This window comes from Populus alba, chromosome 1, assembly GCF_005239225.2.
Source record: "Populus alba chromosome 1, ASM523922v2, whole genome shotgun sequence".
Taxonomy (NCBI): Eukaryota; Viridiplantae; Streptophyta; class Magnoliopsida; order Malpighiales; family Salicaceae; genus Populus; species Populus alba.
In genome coordinates, this window is record NC_133284.1 from 29,810,382 (window position 1) to 29,829,833 (window position 19,452).

General features: G+C 34.5%; 1 protein-coding gene across 2 annotated transcripts; it reads left to right on the forward strand.

The window, feature by feature from the left end:
• The first annotated feature begins 252 nt into the window (after positions 1 to 252).
• On the forward strand, positions 253 to 3,589 carry LOC118033025 (zinc finger CCCH domain-containing protein 66). Of its 2 annotated transcripts, none has more exons than XM_035037866.2 (2): positions 253 to 518; positions 1,012 to 3,589. In XM_035037866.2, exon 2 carries the CDS (start codon positions 1,065 to 1,067, stop codon positions 3,174 to 3,176), a length of 2,112 nt encoding a protein of 703 aa, XP_034893757.1. In that variant the 5' UTR covers positions 253 to 518; positions 1,012 to 1,064; the 3' UTR covers positions 3,177 to 3,589. The 2 variants fall into 2 exon arrangements, with proteins under 2 accessions (XP_034893757.1, XP_034893758.1); XM_035037867.2 differs by having other exon boundaries at positions 254 to 518; positions 1,036 to 3,589.
• Positions 3,590 to 19,452: the final 15,863 nt, after the last annotated feature.

A 19,452-nucleotide genomic window follows, 5' to 3' on the forward strand; every position in this document is an offset into this window, starting at 1 on the left:
TAAAGCATGACAATCTGGAGTCTCGATAAGGTCACCTTTAGGTGAGGGAGTTTCCATTGGATTTCCAACACGTGTCGACGTCACAATCCATAACTGTCAGATATTAAGAAGCTAGTGGCCCCCACCTTCTACCGCACAAGAAATCTCATTTCGTCTGCATTTGCATTTCATTTGCATTTGCATTTGCATTAGAGGGAAACATAAAAAAATAAATAGATTAAAAAGTAGGAGATAAAAAATTAAAAATATAGGAGGAGCCATAGAAGTCGTAGAGGGTGGCTTCAAAGACTCGGACTTTTTGACTTAAAAAAAAAAACCGCATTAAAAGTGAGAAGCCAAAAAGTCTCTCTACACCTTTCGTTCTCTTGCTTTTCTGGTTTTGTGAAGTTAATAAAAGCAGAGAGAGAGAGAGAGAGAGAGAGGTCAATAAACTTGAAAGGAAGCCAGAGAACAAAGCAGTTGAGGGTTTACTCATTTCTTACATTCCAGCCCGCTTATTTTTACATTTGGAAGCCAAGGTATGTTTCTTGGATGCTTGTTGTTATGATTTGATGATTGGTTTATGTCTGTCTTGGTGGGTTTTCGACAACTCTTAATGTTTCTGCTTGGCTTGTTAGAAAATGTAGGTAGAGAGTGGGACTTGAGTTGTGAGGGTGTATAGCTTGTTATTTATGGAAATTATGCTATACACTAATTTTTTAAATTGCTAGCTATTTTATGCTATTAGAATCCAGGGTGTAGGGCGTGTTAGATGATGCTGTTGTTTTTGTTAGGATTTTAACTATTTTTTTTTCATTTCTTGATAGCTTTCCTTTTCATTTGGTTACTGTTTTTGTTGAACGGCTAAAAAATTATAAAAAATGTTATTTTTCAAGCTGTTCTGTTATAATTTGGTGGGATTGAGGTACTCCTGCTGTCTTTGACCTGATCGTTTTTCTCTCAGTTGTTGTCTCGCTCCCTCTCTGTAATGAAAACAAATTAAAAAACCTGTGTTTGTAAATGTTTTTGAAGGTTTATCTGTTTACAATCTTGTAGAAAAGAGACTTTGTGGAGGAGACTTTGTGATGTGCAGTGGTACAAAGAGGAAACCAACACATACTGGTTTCGACATGGAGAATGAATTTCGAAAGGAAGACGGGTTTTGCTATGATTTCTCTGTTCTGCTTGAATTGTCTGCCTTGAATGATCTGATCGGTTTTAAGAAAGCAATTGAAGAGGAGGGTCATGATGTTGATATGCCAAGTTTGTGGTATGGAAGGAGAATTGGCTCGAAAAAGATGGGGTTTGAGGAGAGGACACCCCTCATGATTGCTGCGTTGTTTGGAAGCAAAGATGTGTTGAATTATATCCTGGAAACAGGTCATGTAGATGTCAACAGGGGTTATGGGTCTGATGGGGCCACAGCACTTCACTGTGCTGCTGCAGGTGGCTCTTCCTCTGCACCTGAGGTTGCCAGGCTCTTGCTTGATGCCTCCGCTGATCCTAATTCTGTTGATGCCAATGGAAATCTCCCTGGTGACTTGATTGCTCCGGTTGTCAAGTCTGGTTCTAATTCAAGGAGAAAGACCCTGGAGATCATGTTAAAGGGTGGTACCAGTGGTGAAGAAACATGTGTTTTGGCTGATCAAATTGCAGATGAGATGGAACAGCAAGAAGTATCAACACCAAGGGTTTCAAAAGATGGGTCTGAGAAGAAAGAGTATCCTATTGATCTGACACTTCCGGATATTAAGAATGGGATGTATGGAACTGATGAGTTTAGAATGTATACTTTTAAGGTCAAGCCTTGCTCTAGGGCTTACTCTCATGATTGGACAGAGTGCCCATTTGTGCACCCTGGGGAGAATGCTAGGCGCCGAGACCCCAGGAAATATCACTATAGTTGTGTTCCATGTCCTGAGTTTCGAAAGGGGTCTTGCAGGCAGGGTGATGCCTGTGAATATGCACATGGTATTTTTGAGTGCTGGCTTCATCCTGCGCAGTATAGAACTCGTCTCTGTAAAGATGAGACAGGTTGCACTAGGAGGGTGTGTTTCTTTGCTCACAAGCCTGAAGAGCTTCGTCCCTTGTATGCCTCCACAGGTTCAGCAGTGCCTTCTCCTAGATCCTACACTGCCAATGGTTCCACTTTTGACATGAGTTCTATTAGCCCACTTTCCCTTAGTTCTTCATCTGTCTTGATGCCATCTACATCAACTCCACCTATGACTCCGTCTGGGTCCTCTTCACCTATGGGTGGATGGACAAACCAGTCTAATGTGGTGCCCCCTGCATTGCAGCTTCCTGGTAGCAGGTTAAAAGCTGCATTCTGTGCACGAGATATGGATTTAGACATGGAATTGCTTGGGCTTGAAAGTCACCGTCGAAGGCAACAATTGATGGATGAGATTTCTGGTCTCTCCTCCCCTTCCAGCTGGAACAATGGTTTGTCCACTGCCTCGGCTTTTACTGCCTCTGGTGATCGAACTGGGGAGATGAATAGGCTTGGAGGAGTGAGGCCTACTAACCTTGAAGATATGTTTGGATCCCCCGATCCTTCAATTTTGCCTCAGTTGCAGGGACTCTCACTGGATGCTGCAACAACCCATTTGCATTCTCCTACGGGGCTGCAGATGCGCCAGAACATCAACCAGCAGCTTCGGTCAAGCTATCCCACCAGCTTCTCATCTTCTCCTGTGAGAACATCCCCATCTTTTGGAATGGATCATTCTGGAGGTGCAGCAGCAGTTTTGAGTTCAAGGTCTGCTGCCTTTGCAAAACGTAGCCAGAGCTTTGTGGAACGAAATGCTGTGAACCGTCACCCAGTTTTTTCTTCACCAGCAAGAGTAATGCCTCCTAATCTTTCAGACTGGGGTTCCCCTGATGGCAAATTGGATTGGGGTATTCAGGGAGAAGAGCTTAATAAGCTCCGAAAGTCTGCTTCTTTTGGGTTTCGAAGTGATGGTAGCAGTTTTGCCACAGCTGCTGCCTCAGTGCCAGCAACTGTTGGTGAGCCAGACGTGTCATGGGTACAGTCCCTGGTGAAGGATACCCCTCCTGTGAAACCCAGGCCATTGGGTTTAGAGGAGGAGCAGCAGCAGCAACAGCAGCAATGTCATCTTAACATTGGAGGTTCAGAGATGCTCCCTGCCTGGGTGGAGCAGCTGTATATCGAGCAGGAGCAATTAGTGGCTTAGAAGCAATATAAGCCCTGATTTGGCTCGTAGTTCAGCATTTAACTACTTATTTCTTGTCATTTTTGAATTTTTATTAAGTTTTGATGATATCCAGTAGTAAGAAACTGGAGAAAGGACAGGAGGAAAAACAAAATTGAAATTAAACCCCGAGGAAGAATTCAAAGATATCTGAGCAGGAGGAAAGGTTTCTGCTCATGGAGCTCTTAGATTCTTAAGAACATTACATTCTTTTTCACCAGCAGATGGAAGTTGCAAGCAAAATCTTGTGCTGATGAGTTAGAGGCGGTCGCCTCCGGATTTCATTTTATTACCCATGGCCTGATTTCGTTAGCTCGTGGGTTGTATACATCATATGTACTCAAAACTGTTACAGCAATTACTTTTAATAAAACATGTATCAGCATTAAAGTGAATCCATCTTCTTTCTGCGTCCTACATGAGCCCGCGTCTCATCTTGTTCTTGTTTTGATATGTTAGTGAGAGCTTTTGTATCCTCCAGGAGCCATGAATTAACCCTTGTAGTTGATGGGAACCCATGTTCTCGTATTGGATTCTCTATCTATGTTTTTTTGCAGAAAAGTGAAGCAGATGCTGGCAACCAGCATTCTGTATCAAACTGAAGGTGGAAAAGAACAGAAGTTGATGTCTATAACCAGGACTATATGCATCTAACTGGTGATGCTAGCTCCCAATATGATGCCATTTCTCTCTTCATTCTTTCATCTTCTGTCAGTGTCGTCCACCTATCACCCTTTTTTGAATACTACAACCACTGTACTCTCGTCATGGAAGGGGTGAGAGATCCATTGATTCCACAATTCTCAATCGGGGGAGAGTGTTGAGCACTAATGCAAAGGCAGTCTAGCTAGCATTGCTTGCTTTTCGCATCTTTTAATCAAACTTTATGAAGTAGTGGTGCACTAGAAGAAAGAAAAAGAAGCAATGGAAGCTTGGGTGCTCCAAGCCTACCTCTCCATTTCATTTCCTGTTCATGCAAAGAGCCAAAATCTCCAACAAAGAAAAATCACATTCAAGAAACCTACATCTGTGGTGGCTTTGCCTAGACTCAGTTATTTTATAATAATTTATTTGCTTAACTTAACTTGTGGGATTTTAATTTTTATTTGAGATGCAAAACATTCTTCCTTCTTCTCTGCTTGGGAGAAGTATTGATTAACCTTAATTATTTCAAAGTACAGACCAAGTCAAGTGGATTTTTTAAAACATTGATTCAATAATAAAATTAATAAACAAGTGAAGACATAGATAAGCTTCAGACAAAGTCAGAAAACGCGTCCTCAGTTTGCAGTGCAAGTCATCGTTTTGGATTCTTTTTTAAAAAAGAAGCCATGTTCCGATATCTTAATTAGGACCTCAAGGGTAAAAAGTTACATTTCAGGATGAGTATGAATATTCTTATACCTAGTACTAATCCAACCAAAATAAATAAATAAATTTTAATATGAGAATATTTTATGGTGAGAACTTCTAAAGTTTCAGATATGCATTTTCATTTATAGTTTATATTAAGTATTGGTAATATATTTTCAGATTAATCTACCTTTTTAATTAAAAGATCAAAGTTTAATTGAAGAAAAAATCAATGGTGGAAAAAAAACTTAAAATTTATTGTTTCAATTTTTCTCTTTTAAATGATCAATTATAACAAGTTTCTTGTAATAATAGAATTTATGAAGAGTATAATCTTACTTTTATAAAATTATATATTGTATATGGATGTCTAGATGCCTTCATACACCCTTTTATTATTATGTTCATTCATTATCATCAAGTTTATTTGAATCTCTTCAAGTTCATTTGAATCTACATCTTCTTATGATCTTTGAGCTTACAAGTATTTATGTATATATGTCTATAAATGGAACCATTGTTAAGAGAATATGAAACACACATACAACTACAAATTCATATGAAATAAAAGTGCTCCCTCTTCATCTCCTTTAATCTTCATTGTCCTTATATTTACTCTTTATTAACTATATTGTTTTATTATTATATGTTTCTTGATACATAGTTTTATAATATGTTATCAGCATGAATTGCTCCTCGCTTTCGTCTTGTAGCAGATGATCATATTAGGTTTGTTGATAAGAAGTATAAGATATACTTTTTTATTGTTGTTGTATGTTCTACATTATGTTTTGAGATCAAATATATAAAATGGAAACCTGTGACAAAATTTTAAGATTATTCTTAAGTGTAACATCGCCACGTATTGATCTTTGTTTTATATTTATACTTTTATAAATATTTTCTATGTTTTAATATATATATAACCAAGTTTCTAACAATATTGATATTTTTTTTTATGAAGTAACAATGACAAATCTTGCCAAACTTGAGTTCGTGGCACTTGTTATTACAAGAAAAAATTATTTGTCATAGATCCTTGATGCTGAAATTCACCAGGATGTTGATTAGTACTTAAAAGTGCATTTTTATTAAGGTTTTATATCATCATTTTGCATTTGAAGTATCAATAATTCCTTAACTAAAACATGTTTTATAATAACATACCTAATAATATAAGATACCTTTAATTTATAATAAATGTTTATCTTAAATGTAGGCCTATCACATAAATAAAAGGATTGATTGATGGGTTTAAGTATTGAAATTGAAACGACAGAGAGAGGGTCAAACTTAGAAAAGAGATGTTGATGTAGTCCAAACTGGAACACTGTTCGGTAATTGGATCATATCTCGAGTTCTAGATGTCCAAATAACCTCAATTTTTTGGACAGATTTGGTAAGACATAGACCTACAACTTTCATGTGGAGTTCAAGATTTAAAAAGACCGTTTTCACGTCCAAATTATAATAACAACGGAGAAGTCTGAATCTATCCTGCAGCTCAGACATTGTTATAGACCTCAACAAACTGTAATTGTGCCTAAAAGGGTTGCATGTAACAGCTGAATCGAGGTGAGAAACCTGATGCAGTAATGATGAAATGATCAAAATCAACAGCAGAAACAGGGCTGGGATCTTGCGAGCTGAACTCTGCTTCCTCCTTTTCAAATGCACGGCCTTTAGTTTTCTTGTTTCTCCTCCTTATTTATGCTCCAATATCAGAGACTTCCCTATGATGCAACCAATTGGATCTATTTCCCTCTTCCAAGGAAACATCTTCACAGTCTTTTAGACTCGTGAATCTTCAATAATGCCATCACTGCCAATCTTCAATATATGTAAATCATGATCAAGATATTATTTTGATTAAAATATGAATAAAGACTTCAATATTTTTTTTTTGCTAGTGTGTGTATATAAATTATTTGTTCAACCACCCATACAACTGTTGGCAGGAGGCATCGGTCTTAATTGACGATCATATGAAGCATATATTAAAATCAACCTTCGATATCCTGTCATAAGGGCTCTATCTATTAGAAGAACAGTTAACATGGCAACATCTTATAATACAGGTGTCATCTCACCACTACGTGGATGGAAGACGTGTCTCATATCGCCATCACTAAACCAAAACTGCAATCAATGCATGGTCAAGATGTATGCCACACAACTGATTGATCTTATAAAAACAAGTCTCGATAACAAATGGATGGACATGCTCATGCAACTCCATTAATATATGTTGTCGATGTGTTACAGGATCACCACCCTAAAAATCAAGCAATTTAGCTATTTAAAAAATTAAATTAGTTAAAACTTAGTTAATTAAAATAATTATTCAAAAATGTTATTAATATAGAGATCTAACCGCTCTACATCAAATATTATCAGAACAATGTTGATCCTGCATACATAGAACTGACCTATCATCAAAACCTGTCTTAACAACCAAGTGGTCCTATCTACAATACTTCTAGGAGTAGTAGAACCTCCTCTAGTCCAAACCATGACTCTCTTCAGGTCCTGTAACAAAAAAAAAATATTAGCCTTTGCAATACAATTGAACATCCATATAGTTGAGTTTTAAAAAAAATGATTGAAGTTTACATAATTTAAAACAAATACAAATAATTAACATACATTTTCTAGTTTCATAGGTTGTTCTGTTATGACCATTTAGACTGCATAGTCCATGTTTATTCAATGAGTACTCCTTTCTAACATCCAAATCATTACGTAGACGAGTGAATTATCTTTGATCCTTATCCATTTGCTATCGAGTTGGACACACACACACACACACACACACACACATATATCATAGACCGGTAGATGCAGACCACAATGATGTATCTGGCAAGGGTTAAAAAATGAGAAATATATGCATTTGTGTACATCAAGTTAGAGTCGAAATCATCAACAAATTGCACATAGTCAATATTTTGTATAGTACAACATGCAATTAGGTGTGAACATGGTCAATGATACAATTGCTATTTTCCACAAGTATAAGTTACTTCTTTGATGTTAATTGCTTTCCGCACTTCTCTTATAACACCAGGTATTGGAGGTGTTCAAACTAAAATAACCTCATTCCAAGATAAAATAGAGATATCACATATGATCTAGAAGTTGTTGCACTACAAGTAATTCAGCTAGGATCTTTGAAGGCTAAAGCATACCGCGACTAAAAAACTCTTAAACCTTTTCTTTGCACTCTACAAAATATTTATTACACCTAAAAAATATTATATGCATTATAGTTGATACAAGCAAGTCACATATAGTTTTTTAAATATTATTAAAAACCTCTGATAAATTCGAGGTTGTATTGTCATAACAACAACCACCAGAATCATATGAAAATTAGGGGTGTTCACGGTTTGGTTTAGATTTAAAAAACCAACCGAATTGAATTACATTAATTTTGTGAAATATTAACCGAACCGGATCTAAAACCGGTTCAAATCAAACTGGTCTGGTTCGGTTAAAACTGATTTTTTTAGCAAAAAATCAGGAAACCTAATCCCATCATCTAGACTCCCCCAAATCCCCTCCTCCCAGCTCTGAAAACCCGAACCCTAACCCGCCAACCCAAAACTCCACCTGGTCCTTTAGCTCTCTCATCCAAACCTTAGCAACCAAATTTGAATCCATCATCGAAATCTACAAGAAAGACCCAGGCAAGCCATCGATGGTATTGGATCCTCCATGTGGAAAATCATTGTCCCATATGGCTAGAAAACAGAAACTATTTCAATCTTTCAGTGTAATTGATCAAATATGTGCCAAGTTTCCAGATACTTGAGATGAAGATGACTTTGAGCCTTTAAATGTCCATTGCCAATCTTGCAAACGGCAAACAATAAAAGCAAAAGGAGAATGATACACCAAGGGCATTTGATCTCTTTTATGGCTGCCCCACTACTTTTTGTATGTATACAGTTGCTTATCTATGTCAAGAAGCAGGGAAAGGAAGATTAAGAATTAATAAAGAGGGGAAGGAGGCGGCTTTTTGTGAGAGGCAGGAAGGTGATGATAATTCTTAGGGTTAGCTAACTATTTATACCGAAATTTTCTATTTATTGTTTAATGGGTCCGGTTCGGTTTGGGCTGGTTTCTAGTTCAAAACCAAAACCGAACCGGACCTGTTAAAATTTATGGTTTTGAAAATCGGTTTAATCAGTTTTTTTTATTTCGGTTAGGTTTTTTCGGTTAATTTTTCTTTAATTTTATTGGTTTTCTCGGTTAATTAGTTATTTTGAACACCTCTAATGACAATGACTATTTTTTTAGGTTCAACCTCTAGCCATGCTCTGATTGCATCATCAATCTCTACCAAATCCTCATATAAAATAGTAAACTCTTGTTTTGAATGATTTGTACACATTATATACACCATATTTTTCAAGGATATATTTTTGAACATAGTGTTGAAGTTACTTATAAAGTGTTGTGAACAATATCTATGACATCCAATAAGCTAGAGAAAAATCCTCGCCGTGTAATTCTTAACCACATGTCTATTTGATATAATACATAACCGGTATGATTGTCGATTATATATTACTGAAGCAAATCTGCAAACCAACTTCAATTACTATTAGTCTTTTCATATCATAAAACAACATATAAACTTTATTATTCACATCATAAGCAATTGTAACCAATAATTTTGCCTTATACTTACCATAAAGATGAGTGCTATTAATACTAATTAGAGGACAATAACATTGAAACCTATTAATTGAAACACCAAATGCCAAAAATATTCTCTCAAATGTTGCTTTATTTCCATCAACTATTTTATGATCTAAAGTGATAAATGTTCATGAATTTGAATCTTTAATTGTACCAAACAACCTCTCTAATATATTCTACTTAGTCATCCATGCCTTCCAATATGAGACGTCATACTCATAATCTCTCTCTATAGTACCTTAAATTGTTGCAACACTCATACTTAATCCCTCTTTATAATTATCAACATCACCTTAATAATGAGATTTAAGTCAATCTAACAATGGCGTTGCAAAATAAAAGAGTTTTAACATGTGTGTGACCCTTTTAATTATGAAATTTCCCATGAATTAAACCTCTGGTGATACCCCCCACACAAATATCATATATATACTAGCTCTTAAACTCAGTGCAACTGAACATAAATTTTAGTTGAACGATGGACTTTCTACTGTAATAAATTCTTTATATATCACTACTTAACTACAGTAACACATTCAAACTTGTCTCTAAATTTCTTCCAACCTTTAATTCATCAACTGATAAAACCTGAATACCTATGACTATTAGCCCAATCATTGCATCTTTATTGGTCATCCCCACTCATAACCTTAAATTCAGGAATAGGAGGAGCCATGTATTGATGAATAAGCTCAATTAACTTAGAATCCTTATCTTTCCTATCTTTCTCATCTTCCTCTTCAATCTCAACTCTATCAATATAATGGTCATCTTATTTATAACCTGGTTCGGATTCACCATAGCAATATGAAGTAGATGTCATACCTAACTAAGGTTACATAAAAACAATTTCATGTATCAAAATTTATTTCCTTGCATTATCACATAACTTGGATGGATCAACAACTTGTGATGCCTATGTGGTAATCTGAGAGTTAATTGGAACTCACGTCAACTCCATACTAAGAGAGTTTTCTCGTCTAGGTCTACTATCTAAATAGATCTCTAGCATATTAATTTCATTGATCCTTGCAAACTCAAATATTGAATTCAAACTTCCATCACTACAAATTGGTATATCAACATAACAAACTTAACTAGCCTCAATTTGTAACATCCTCCAAGTAATTTCAACTTTTATTTCAAATATATTCCAGCCAAGTCGATCACATAACATTCTAGATAACTCGTTAATAGACGTGTCTAATGTAGCAATTAGAAACTCATAGCTTCCTCCATTATAAGTGATATCATTGTCAGTATTGACAATGCTACTACCTTGAAAGCATAGTATTTCTAAATTATGAAACATTCTATCAAATAACACAACAGAACACAAATCTAATTTATTAATATCCTAGGATTAATCAAATTGTATAATTTATATAAAACCATAATGGTAACATAATCGACTAAAACCAAAATTCATCAAATTAATTTACGAACACCTAAATTCATCAAATTTTGCTAGCATAACAAAATTATCTTATTTCATAGCTAATTATCTTATTTTATATCCAATTTGGTATAATCCTTAATTTAACCTAAATAGCTACTAACTCTAACAACAAGAAAATTTAATTCACAATTAACCATGACCTAAAAATTATTGAATATTTTACAAAATAGCCTAATTATCAACTCAAACTATATCTAATTAACCTAATTATATATATATATATATATATATATATATATATATATATATTATATTTATATTTATATTTTAAAAAATCCCAATTTCTAAACTCTAACATTATATGAAATCAATCTAACACATATTAGCATAAATTACATCAAATTGATAGAGAGGGAGTGTTGCATATACCTCTAAGTGTAGAATATATGTAGTGGTGGTGGTTGGTTATGGTGATTTTGGATGAAAATGGGTTGACCTGAGGTTGAGAGAGAAAGAGGGGTGACAATCTCATGCTAGAGAGAGAGATAGAGGTGATATCTTGATGTTATGGGTGTGTTTCGCAGTTGGGAGAGAGAGATAGGGAGGTCACTGACATTGAAAAGAGGGGAAGGGTGGTTGACTATGGGGAGAAAGAGGGGGGAAAAAGGGTTTTGGGTTTAAATTTCATGTGAAGTCGCAAATGCCATTTACAACTCGCGTGATGCAAATGGAAACTACAATATAAGAGTCATAAATTTGCAATGCAAGTAATTTGTCTTTCTCTGCATAGGGTCATCATATCACTTGTAGTTCTGAGAATCTGATTGGTGTAACTGGAAAACGATTGGTTTTAATGGATTTTTCAAAATTTTCATTTACATGTATATTAGTAATTAGTGATGATGTCCTAGAAAATAAAAGTAGCTTGGGAGTAAGACTTATATGTTAAATAATTGGTTAATCTCTTGGTTTTAGAAATGTAATCCATTTTTCCTAGCTAGAGTGACTGGAGCTTGTACCTAGTGCCTGGTAAGCCATGGTGACTAATAGCTGGCACCTATTAAAGGTCATACTTTGTAGCTTTCAGGACCCTTAGATGCTCAAATATATTTTTTTAAAAAAGAAAATGCAATGATATTCAACTATGAAAACATGTATGCTAAAAACGTTGAGAATGAAGAGATTGTGAACCTTTTAGCTGGGTGGTTCATAGGGTATTTATAACCCCTGAACCTTGTCTTTTTGTTGCAGTTAAGGGGTTAAGGAGTCATTTCATCCTTGTAAATCTATTTTATATTATGAGTCGTGTTCCACTCATTTATCCACCTAAGAAATGGGACTTGGTGGGTCATGATATATTTTAATGCACTTAATGGTGCTGGTGGGGTGTAGACTTGTTTAATTAATTCTATTTGTTAAGAAATAATTCCTTTAAGATTTATGTAAAATATGTAGAGGTGCGGTGTTAGATTCAGACATTATATTTTAATTAAAACTCATGTTTGAACATAAAGCACCTAACAATGCACGGGGTGTGATGAAAAAAAACCTTGGGCTAGACAGATGCAGAGAGATGCGTACTAGGGCCACCCTATTAGCCTAACATCACATGTCAGACCTAGTTGCACCTACATTCTAAGATAATTGTGATATTGCACTATGGAGATCAAGTCCATCCCTTGAAGAGTTGTGGTGATATTTTCCTAGGAAAACCAAGTTCATCCTTTCTTAGGAGAATTTCATATTTATAGGATAATTGTGTTATTGCACTAGAGAGATCAAGTCAATCCCATCCTTTGAGAATTGCATATTCCTAGAATAATTATGTTATTGCACTAGAGAGACCAAGTTAATTATTTCCTAGAATAATTTCACATTCCTAAAATAGTTGTGATATTGCAATAAGGAGACAAAGTTCTTCCCTTCCAAAGAGAATTGCATATTTCCTATGATAATTGTGTTATTGTATTAGGGAGACTAAGTCCAATCCTTCCTAAAATAAATACACATTCCCATGATAATTGTGTTATTGTACTAGGTAGATCAAGTTCATCCATTCCTGGGAGAATTGCCATTCTCAAGACAATTGTGTTATTGCACTAAAAAGACGAAGTCCATCAATTCCTATGAGAATCACACCTTCCTATGATAATTGTGCCATTACACTCGGTAGACAAATTCAATCCTTTCCTAGAATAATTGCGGGGCTATTGTTTTAGAAAAACCAAGTAAATCCATTCATAGGGAGATCAAGTCCATCTCTTCCTAGGAGAAATACACATTCCCAGGATAATTGTGTTGTTTCACTAGAGAGACTAAATCCATCTCTTACTAGGAGAAATGTACATTCCTAGAATAATTATATTATAGCACTAAGGAGACCAAATACATCCCTTCTTAGGAGAATTGTTGGATTATTACCCTAGGGAGACCAAATCCATCCCTTATTAGGAGAAATACAAATTCCTAGAATAATTATGTTATTACATTAAGGAGACCATATCCATCCCTTCATAGGAGAATTGCACATTCCCAGGAGAATTGTGTTATTGCACTAGGGATACCAAGTCCATCTCTTCTTAGGATGATTATAGGGTTATTGCACTAGGGAGACCAAGTTCATCCCTTCCTAGGAGAATTGCACATTCCTATAATAATTGTTGAGGGGCCTTTTGATTACTAACACGGCTTAAGTGGGGAGTTGAACCTAACTGGTGAGTTGTTGAAGGTCTAGTTAGGCAATAGTTTCCACGACAATGAGTAGACTTGTCTCGTGTCTTGGCCTAGATTTATTGGTTATGTGTCATGGAATGGCTTCAAAATGTCAAAAGTAAACTTTAAGAAGAAACCAAAGACTTTTTGGTCAAGTTCCCATAGATGATGCCATTGATGATGTCCTAAAAAAATCCAAGTGGCTTATGAGCAAGACTTATATGTTGGATAATTGGTTAATCTCTTAGTTCTAGCAATTTGATCCATTCTCTGTAGCAAAGATGGCTGATAGCTTATACCTAATGTATGTTAAGTCATAATGGCTAATGAATGATACTTGTAAAAGGTTTCCTTTTATAGAATTGGAGACTCTAAGATGTTTAAATATCTTTTTAGAGAGATAAAGTGCAATGATATTTTAGAGAGATAAAATCTGAATATATGTATGCTAAAAATATTATGAACCTTTTACCTAGGTGATTCAAGGGGTATTATAACCCCCGAACCTTGTCATTTTGCTGGAGTGGAGAGGTTGGAGGGTCATTCAACCCTTATAAATCAATCTTATATTGTAAGATGTGTTTCACTCATTTTCTAGCTAAGAGATGGAGATTTGGTGGGTCATGATAGATTTTAATATACCTAATGATATTGGTAGAGTGCATACTTGTTTAATTAAGTCTATTTGTTAATAATTCATCTAAGATTTATTTAAATCTGAAAGGTGTGCATTATATTTAGGCATTATGTTTGAATCCACGAGTGTAGTGAATTCGGCCACGTGTTAGGCCTAGGTGAACATTAAGTGCTTAGCCATGCCTAGGGTGTGATGGCAAAAACCTGGAGCTTAGCACCTATGAGAGATGCATGTCAGACCCACCTTGTTGGCTTGGCAGAGCGTTAGGCCAAGCTGTTGGGCCCAACAGAGCCTATCAGACCCAACAATGTTTGGGTCTAGTGCAATGCCTAGCCAAATGCACCCGAATTTAGTAGTGCCTCGTCTTGGAAATGTGCCAGGCCCAATGTGCTTGTGTTGGGGGTGTTAAGGGATTGTGCATGTTGGCCCAACGTGCCTAAAAGTTTATGAAAATTATACTCGTATGTTTTCCTCAATTCAACATTTTTTGAAAAGAAAATATATAGAAACATTTATTGATAAAATCTTAGTTGATCAATTAGTTATTAGTTATTAGCATTCATCAATTTTTTCCATCAATGAGAAAAAATACAAAAAGCCAACATTTTTTTTTTGTTTCTTGAGGTTAAATTTGGTATTGCAATTATCAATTGGATCTCTTTCTCAAAAAGTGGTTTGTCTAATAATCTAAGTCTAAAAGGGTGGTTTGGTTAACAAAAGGTGCTCATTGGTGTAAAACATCATTTAATTGAAGAAAGAAAAACTGGTAGTTGATGATTTGGAGATTTTAAATTTGAAAATTGAGAACAATTAAAAAATTCAAATATTACTAAAAAAAATGGTTTGATTTTGGGATTTTCAATTAGAAAAAAAGACAATAACTAAAAAAATCCAAATATTACTAAAAAATTTATTGTTTATACCACTACCAGAAGTCTGATATTTACCAATGGAATTTTCTATTGATATTTGTACTATCATTCCATCGACAATTCATTTACTAACAGTATCACAGATGAAAATGCTTCATTAGTGAATCTCTCTTCTGTAATTTTTTGTTTGTTGGTAATAAAAAATAGGATTTACTAACGTGAAAAGCGCACTAAAAAAATTATCCGTTTTATTCCATCGATATTTCTCTCAGAAAGCTTGTCATATAACAAAAAAAATGTATTCAATTTCATCAAACTAATGGATTTACTGACAGGAAAAGCACACTAAAAACAATTATCTGTTTCATTCTGTCAGTATTTCCCTTAGAAAGCTTGTCATGTAACCGACAAAAATACTATATGCAATTCTGTTGGTGATTATTTAAAAAATATTTTTTAAAAAATCTATTTAAAAAACTAGAAAATAATTAAATTAATATAAATGAACATTCCATAATACTTAGAACTGAGTTGCTTGGAAAAAAAAAACCACCACAAACAAATTTGCAACAATAAATAAATCAACTAAAAATAATCTCATATGAAAAAAATGAAGTTGTGATTGCTAAAAATTTTAATATCCTATAAATAAATCAACTAAAAATTGATCTCATATGAAAAAGAAAAATCCTACAACAACATTCATACAATTATTACGAATATAATTTTTTTTTTTTAAAAAACAAATATAATGCAAAAAAAAAAAAACACAAAAAGAAGAAAAAAGAAAAGTCTTACACCTTAATGTAGTTGCGAGTGAAACTGAGAAGAGAAAAAAATTTCATATAGTATGTTAATTTTTTTTAAAAAAAGAAAAAACTAAGAAGAGAAAGAGGAGAAGACATATTTGAGCAAGGAGGAGAAGAGAAGGAGTTGAGAAGAGAAGAGAAGAGAAAGAAAGAAGAGGATGTTGATGTTTTTTACATAAGGGCAAGAACAAGAAGAAAAAGAAAAAGAGGCATGTCAGTTGTGAAATAAGGGATTCTAGTCTTTTTATTAGGGCATTTTACCAATGGTTTTACTAGTGGATAATTAAATATTAATATTTTTAACCATTCTGTCGTTGATTTTGTTTGTATATTTAGATTAAGTTTTCAATTTAATCAAAAATTTCAGAAACTGTTAAATATCACGATGATTTTTTAATCCGTCAGTGATTATGTCTGTAATATTTCATTTAAATTTTAATTTATTAAAAAAAATTTTAGAAACCCGCCAAATAACACTAACGACTTTTCAATCCATCAGTGATTTTATCTGTAAATAGCAGTAATTAACAGTGCAATTGAGAAGTGAATAATTATAGAGTTCTTTGGAAAATACCGAATGTTTTAATACCGTTGGTATAAATGACACGTCATCGTATTATTTTACTTTGTTTTAATTCCTTCCTTTTCCATTGTAATGCCCTTGATATATAACGATAAAATATTTTCGTCGGTAAAATTTACTGTAATTTATCGACATAAATATTCCGTCAATGTTTCCGTTTGTATTTGCTAATTTTCTAGCAGTGTACAAGCTTCCTTCCTATCAAATTTTTCTTTAAATAACTCCCTCTTCTTTCTTTTTAGTAGTTTTAGCAGTTTGTTCTTTTTCAATACAAAACATATCACTAGAGAATTCACTACTAGAAAATCAGCGAAAACCAACGGAATTACCGACAAAATATTTGCGTCGATAATTTTTACTGATGAAAATAATTTCGTCTCCACTTCTATCGATATATACTGAAAAACAACATCCATTGGCGATATAGTCAGTAAATACCGACTGTATCGCCGATGGATTATATAGTTTTTTTGGAAAGTTGCAACGGTCTGATGGGGTGGATTTTTTTCCAGATGATTTTACCTATGGAATGAACGAGGGATTCAAACCAAGATCTCCATACAATGACGTGGCACAACCACCAGTGGAATCATCGACGGGTATACCGATGGAACGTGTCTGTCAATGATTCCATCGGTAAAAGCCAATATATACCCACTCTGCCAACATTCTCTTCCTCTATTTCTCCTTCTTCTTCCCCATCCTACCTCTCCCCTTCCAAATTGCAACCAACCACCCATCCTAACTATCCCCCTCTTCTCAACACAAGCACTCAAGTTTCTTATACTTTTATACGTGGTCATAACATCTGTTCTTGTGGATTTTATTATTTTTTATAAGTAAATCTATCCTTTTTAGTTTTAACATTTAAATGTGAATTTTATTATTTTTTTAGTATATGAATTTTGTTAACGTATGTACTTATTTGATTGTTATTTATCAAAGAAAGTTGTAGTATGAATGTATAATTTTAGTTGTTATAGTTTGTTTTAGATTTTGTCAAATTGTATTTGTTTGTAAATTGTTGAAACTTTGTTTGAATTGGACCGAATTAGATGTGTTGTGATGAAATATATAATAGCCTGTTTAACGGGTCCGTTTTAATTTTATCAATTCTTTTGTGAAGGTGTGACTTTTATGTGTGTGTGTGTGTGTGTGTGTATTAAGCCCGTTTGTTTTAGGCTTTCTTTTTACAAATATTACCTGCTACTACAAACAAACAAAACCAGTGTCGATGGCAACAAGACAACAAATGAAAGTCCCACAAAAAACATGGGCATCTTCCTTTTTTGTCTCCACCCAATCATGGCAAGCAACACAACATGGGTTCACAACAACACCACATGGGTTCACATGGGTACTGACGGAATCTCCAAGCTCTCCCAACAAGACATTTTGGCCTCTTCCATGTCAACTCGTCTATAAAAAGGAACTCCAAAATCTTCAGAAGGCAGACTATCATTTTCCCTTGAAAATCTTATTCTCCCTTGTAACTCAGAACCTGTAACCTATATCCATTTTCCTTTGTACCCAATATCTCTAGTGTTAATTTACATTACAAATTTAAGATTCTATTGTTGTTATATTTTATGTACATTAAGTAAGATTCTATTTTTGTTATTTACATTCTTGTTATATTTTATGTACGTTAAGTATGCTCTGTGTTTGATCGAGGATTCTGACATTGTTGGTCTTGCCTTGTTCATTCGCATCAGAAATCTATTTATATTACATAAATTTCTTTGATTTTTTCATAAAATCAGTATATAGGTTGAAAACCTGTGACCCGATCTTTTATATCATTCTCGGGTATAACAACGTCACGTACTGAGTGTTTATTTTCGTTATTTACATTGTTTCTTTTTAAAGTTTTGATTATTCTGGTATCAGAGCCTATTGGGGTCCGGGTAGGAAAACAATTTTGTCAACAAAGAATAGAGACCATTAGATAATAGGTGAATGCAACTGAATGGTGTAAGTCCCGTTTGAGTCTTAAGGGCAATAAATTCATATAACTTGCAGTCTGTTTCCTAGTTTATCTTTCTTTTCCATGAATTCTGTTTTCCATAGGACTACTTCTATTTTAGCTTCCTCTACCTCTGAATCTTCTGAAAGCAGAAGAATTGTACAAAGTGAAGAAATAATTATTGAAGATTTTACAAAAAACATTGATGATTGAAAAATCCCAAAAATTTCTCAAACTCAGATTTATCAAAAATCTAAATATGATATTTTCAAAACAAATTTTACTATCAAAATTGAGGAACGAGATATTCAGCTTACAAAACCTTTTGAAACCATCCAACTCCTCTCTCAAAAGTCCTTACAAAAACATCTAGCCAGAAACTACAAATATATTCATGTTGGCCTTGTCCAAGTCGAAATAAAACCCCTTACAAAAAAAGGTCTAAACACCTCCATCCTAGCTGTCCTCCGGGATGCTAGATTTCAAAACTTCTAAGACTCTCTCCTTAGTTAAGTCTAACCTTTGCAGTGGCCCCGTATCTTTTGACTGTTATCCAAACATAACCATATCTCTTAAAGACAAAAATATTTTGCAGAGTATGCTACTACAAATAAAGGCCCATAATTATGACATACTAGAAGGATCTATCCTTGTTGCTCTCATATTCAAAATTCACTACAAAGCCATGTGCTCAGCCTTTGCCAGCAAACACAAATTCCAATCTCAAAAAGGAGAAACACTCCTCCTACAAACAGATTTGTCCTGCTCAAACACTGTTGTTCCAAAAGCCATCAATGAAAAGATATATCCCTTCCAGAAGATTGGATCCTTGAAGGTGCAGCACCACCAGAAATGCCTAAACCACCTCAACCCAATGTTGAAATAAAAAACATTACCCAATACACAGATGGCAAAGTCAAACTATCTTTCCATCGTCACTCTACAAGTTCCAGGTTCTCAGAAGCCTCTTCCTCTTCCAGTACAATAGATCTAAGAAGAATTTCCAAAATCTCTTCTGTTATCAATATCCCTTATCACCAAACCTCTCCAAGAAAATCTACATCTGATATCCCTTCTACTAGCTTCCAAAATGCGGACTATACTACAAATATCCCAAAACCTGTTTATACAAACCTTGAACAATCATCTCCTCCAACTTCACCAACCTTTTCAGCTGTTATTGAAAATATCCAAAACGAGCTGAATGTTTTGACTTCAGA

Coding starts and splice junctions, on each gene's coding strand:
- LOC118033025 (XM_035037866.2), top strand. CDS start 1,065: ATGTGCAGTGGTACAAAGAGGAAACCAACACATACTGGTTTCGACATG.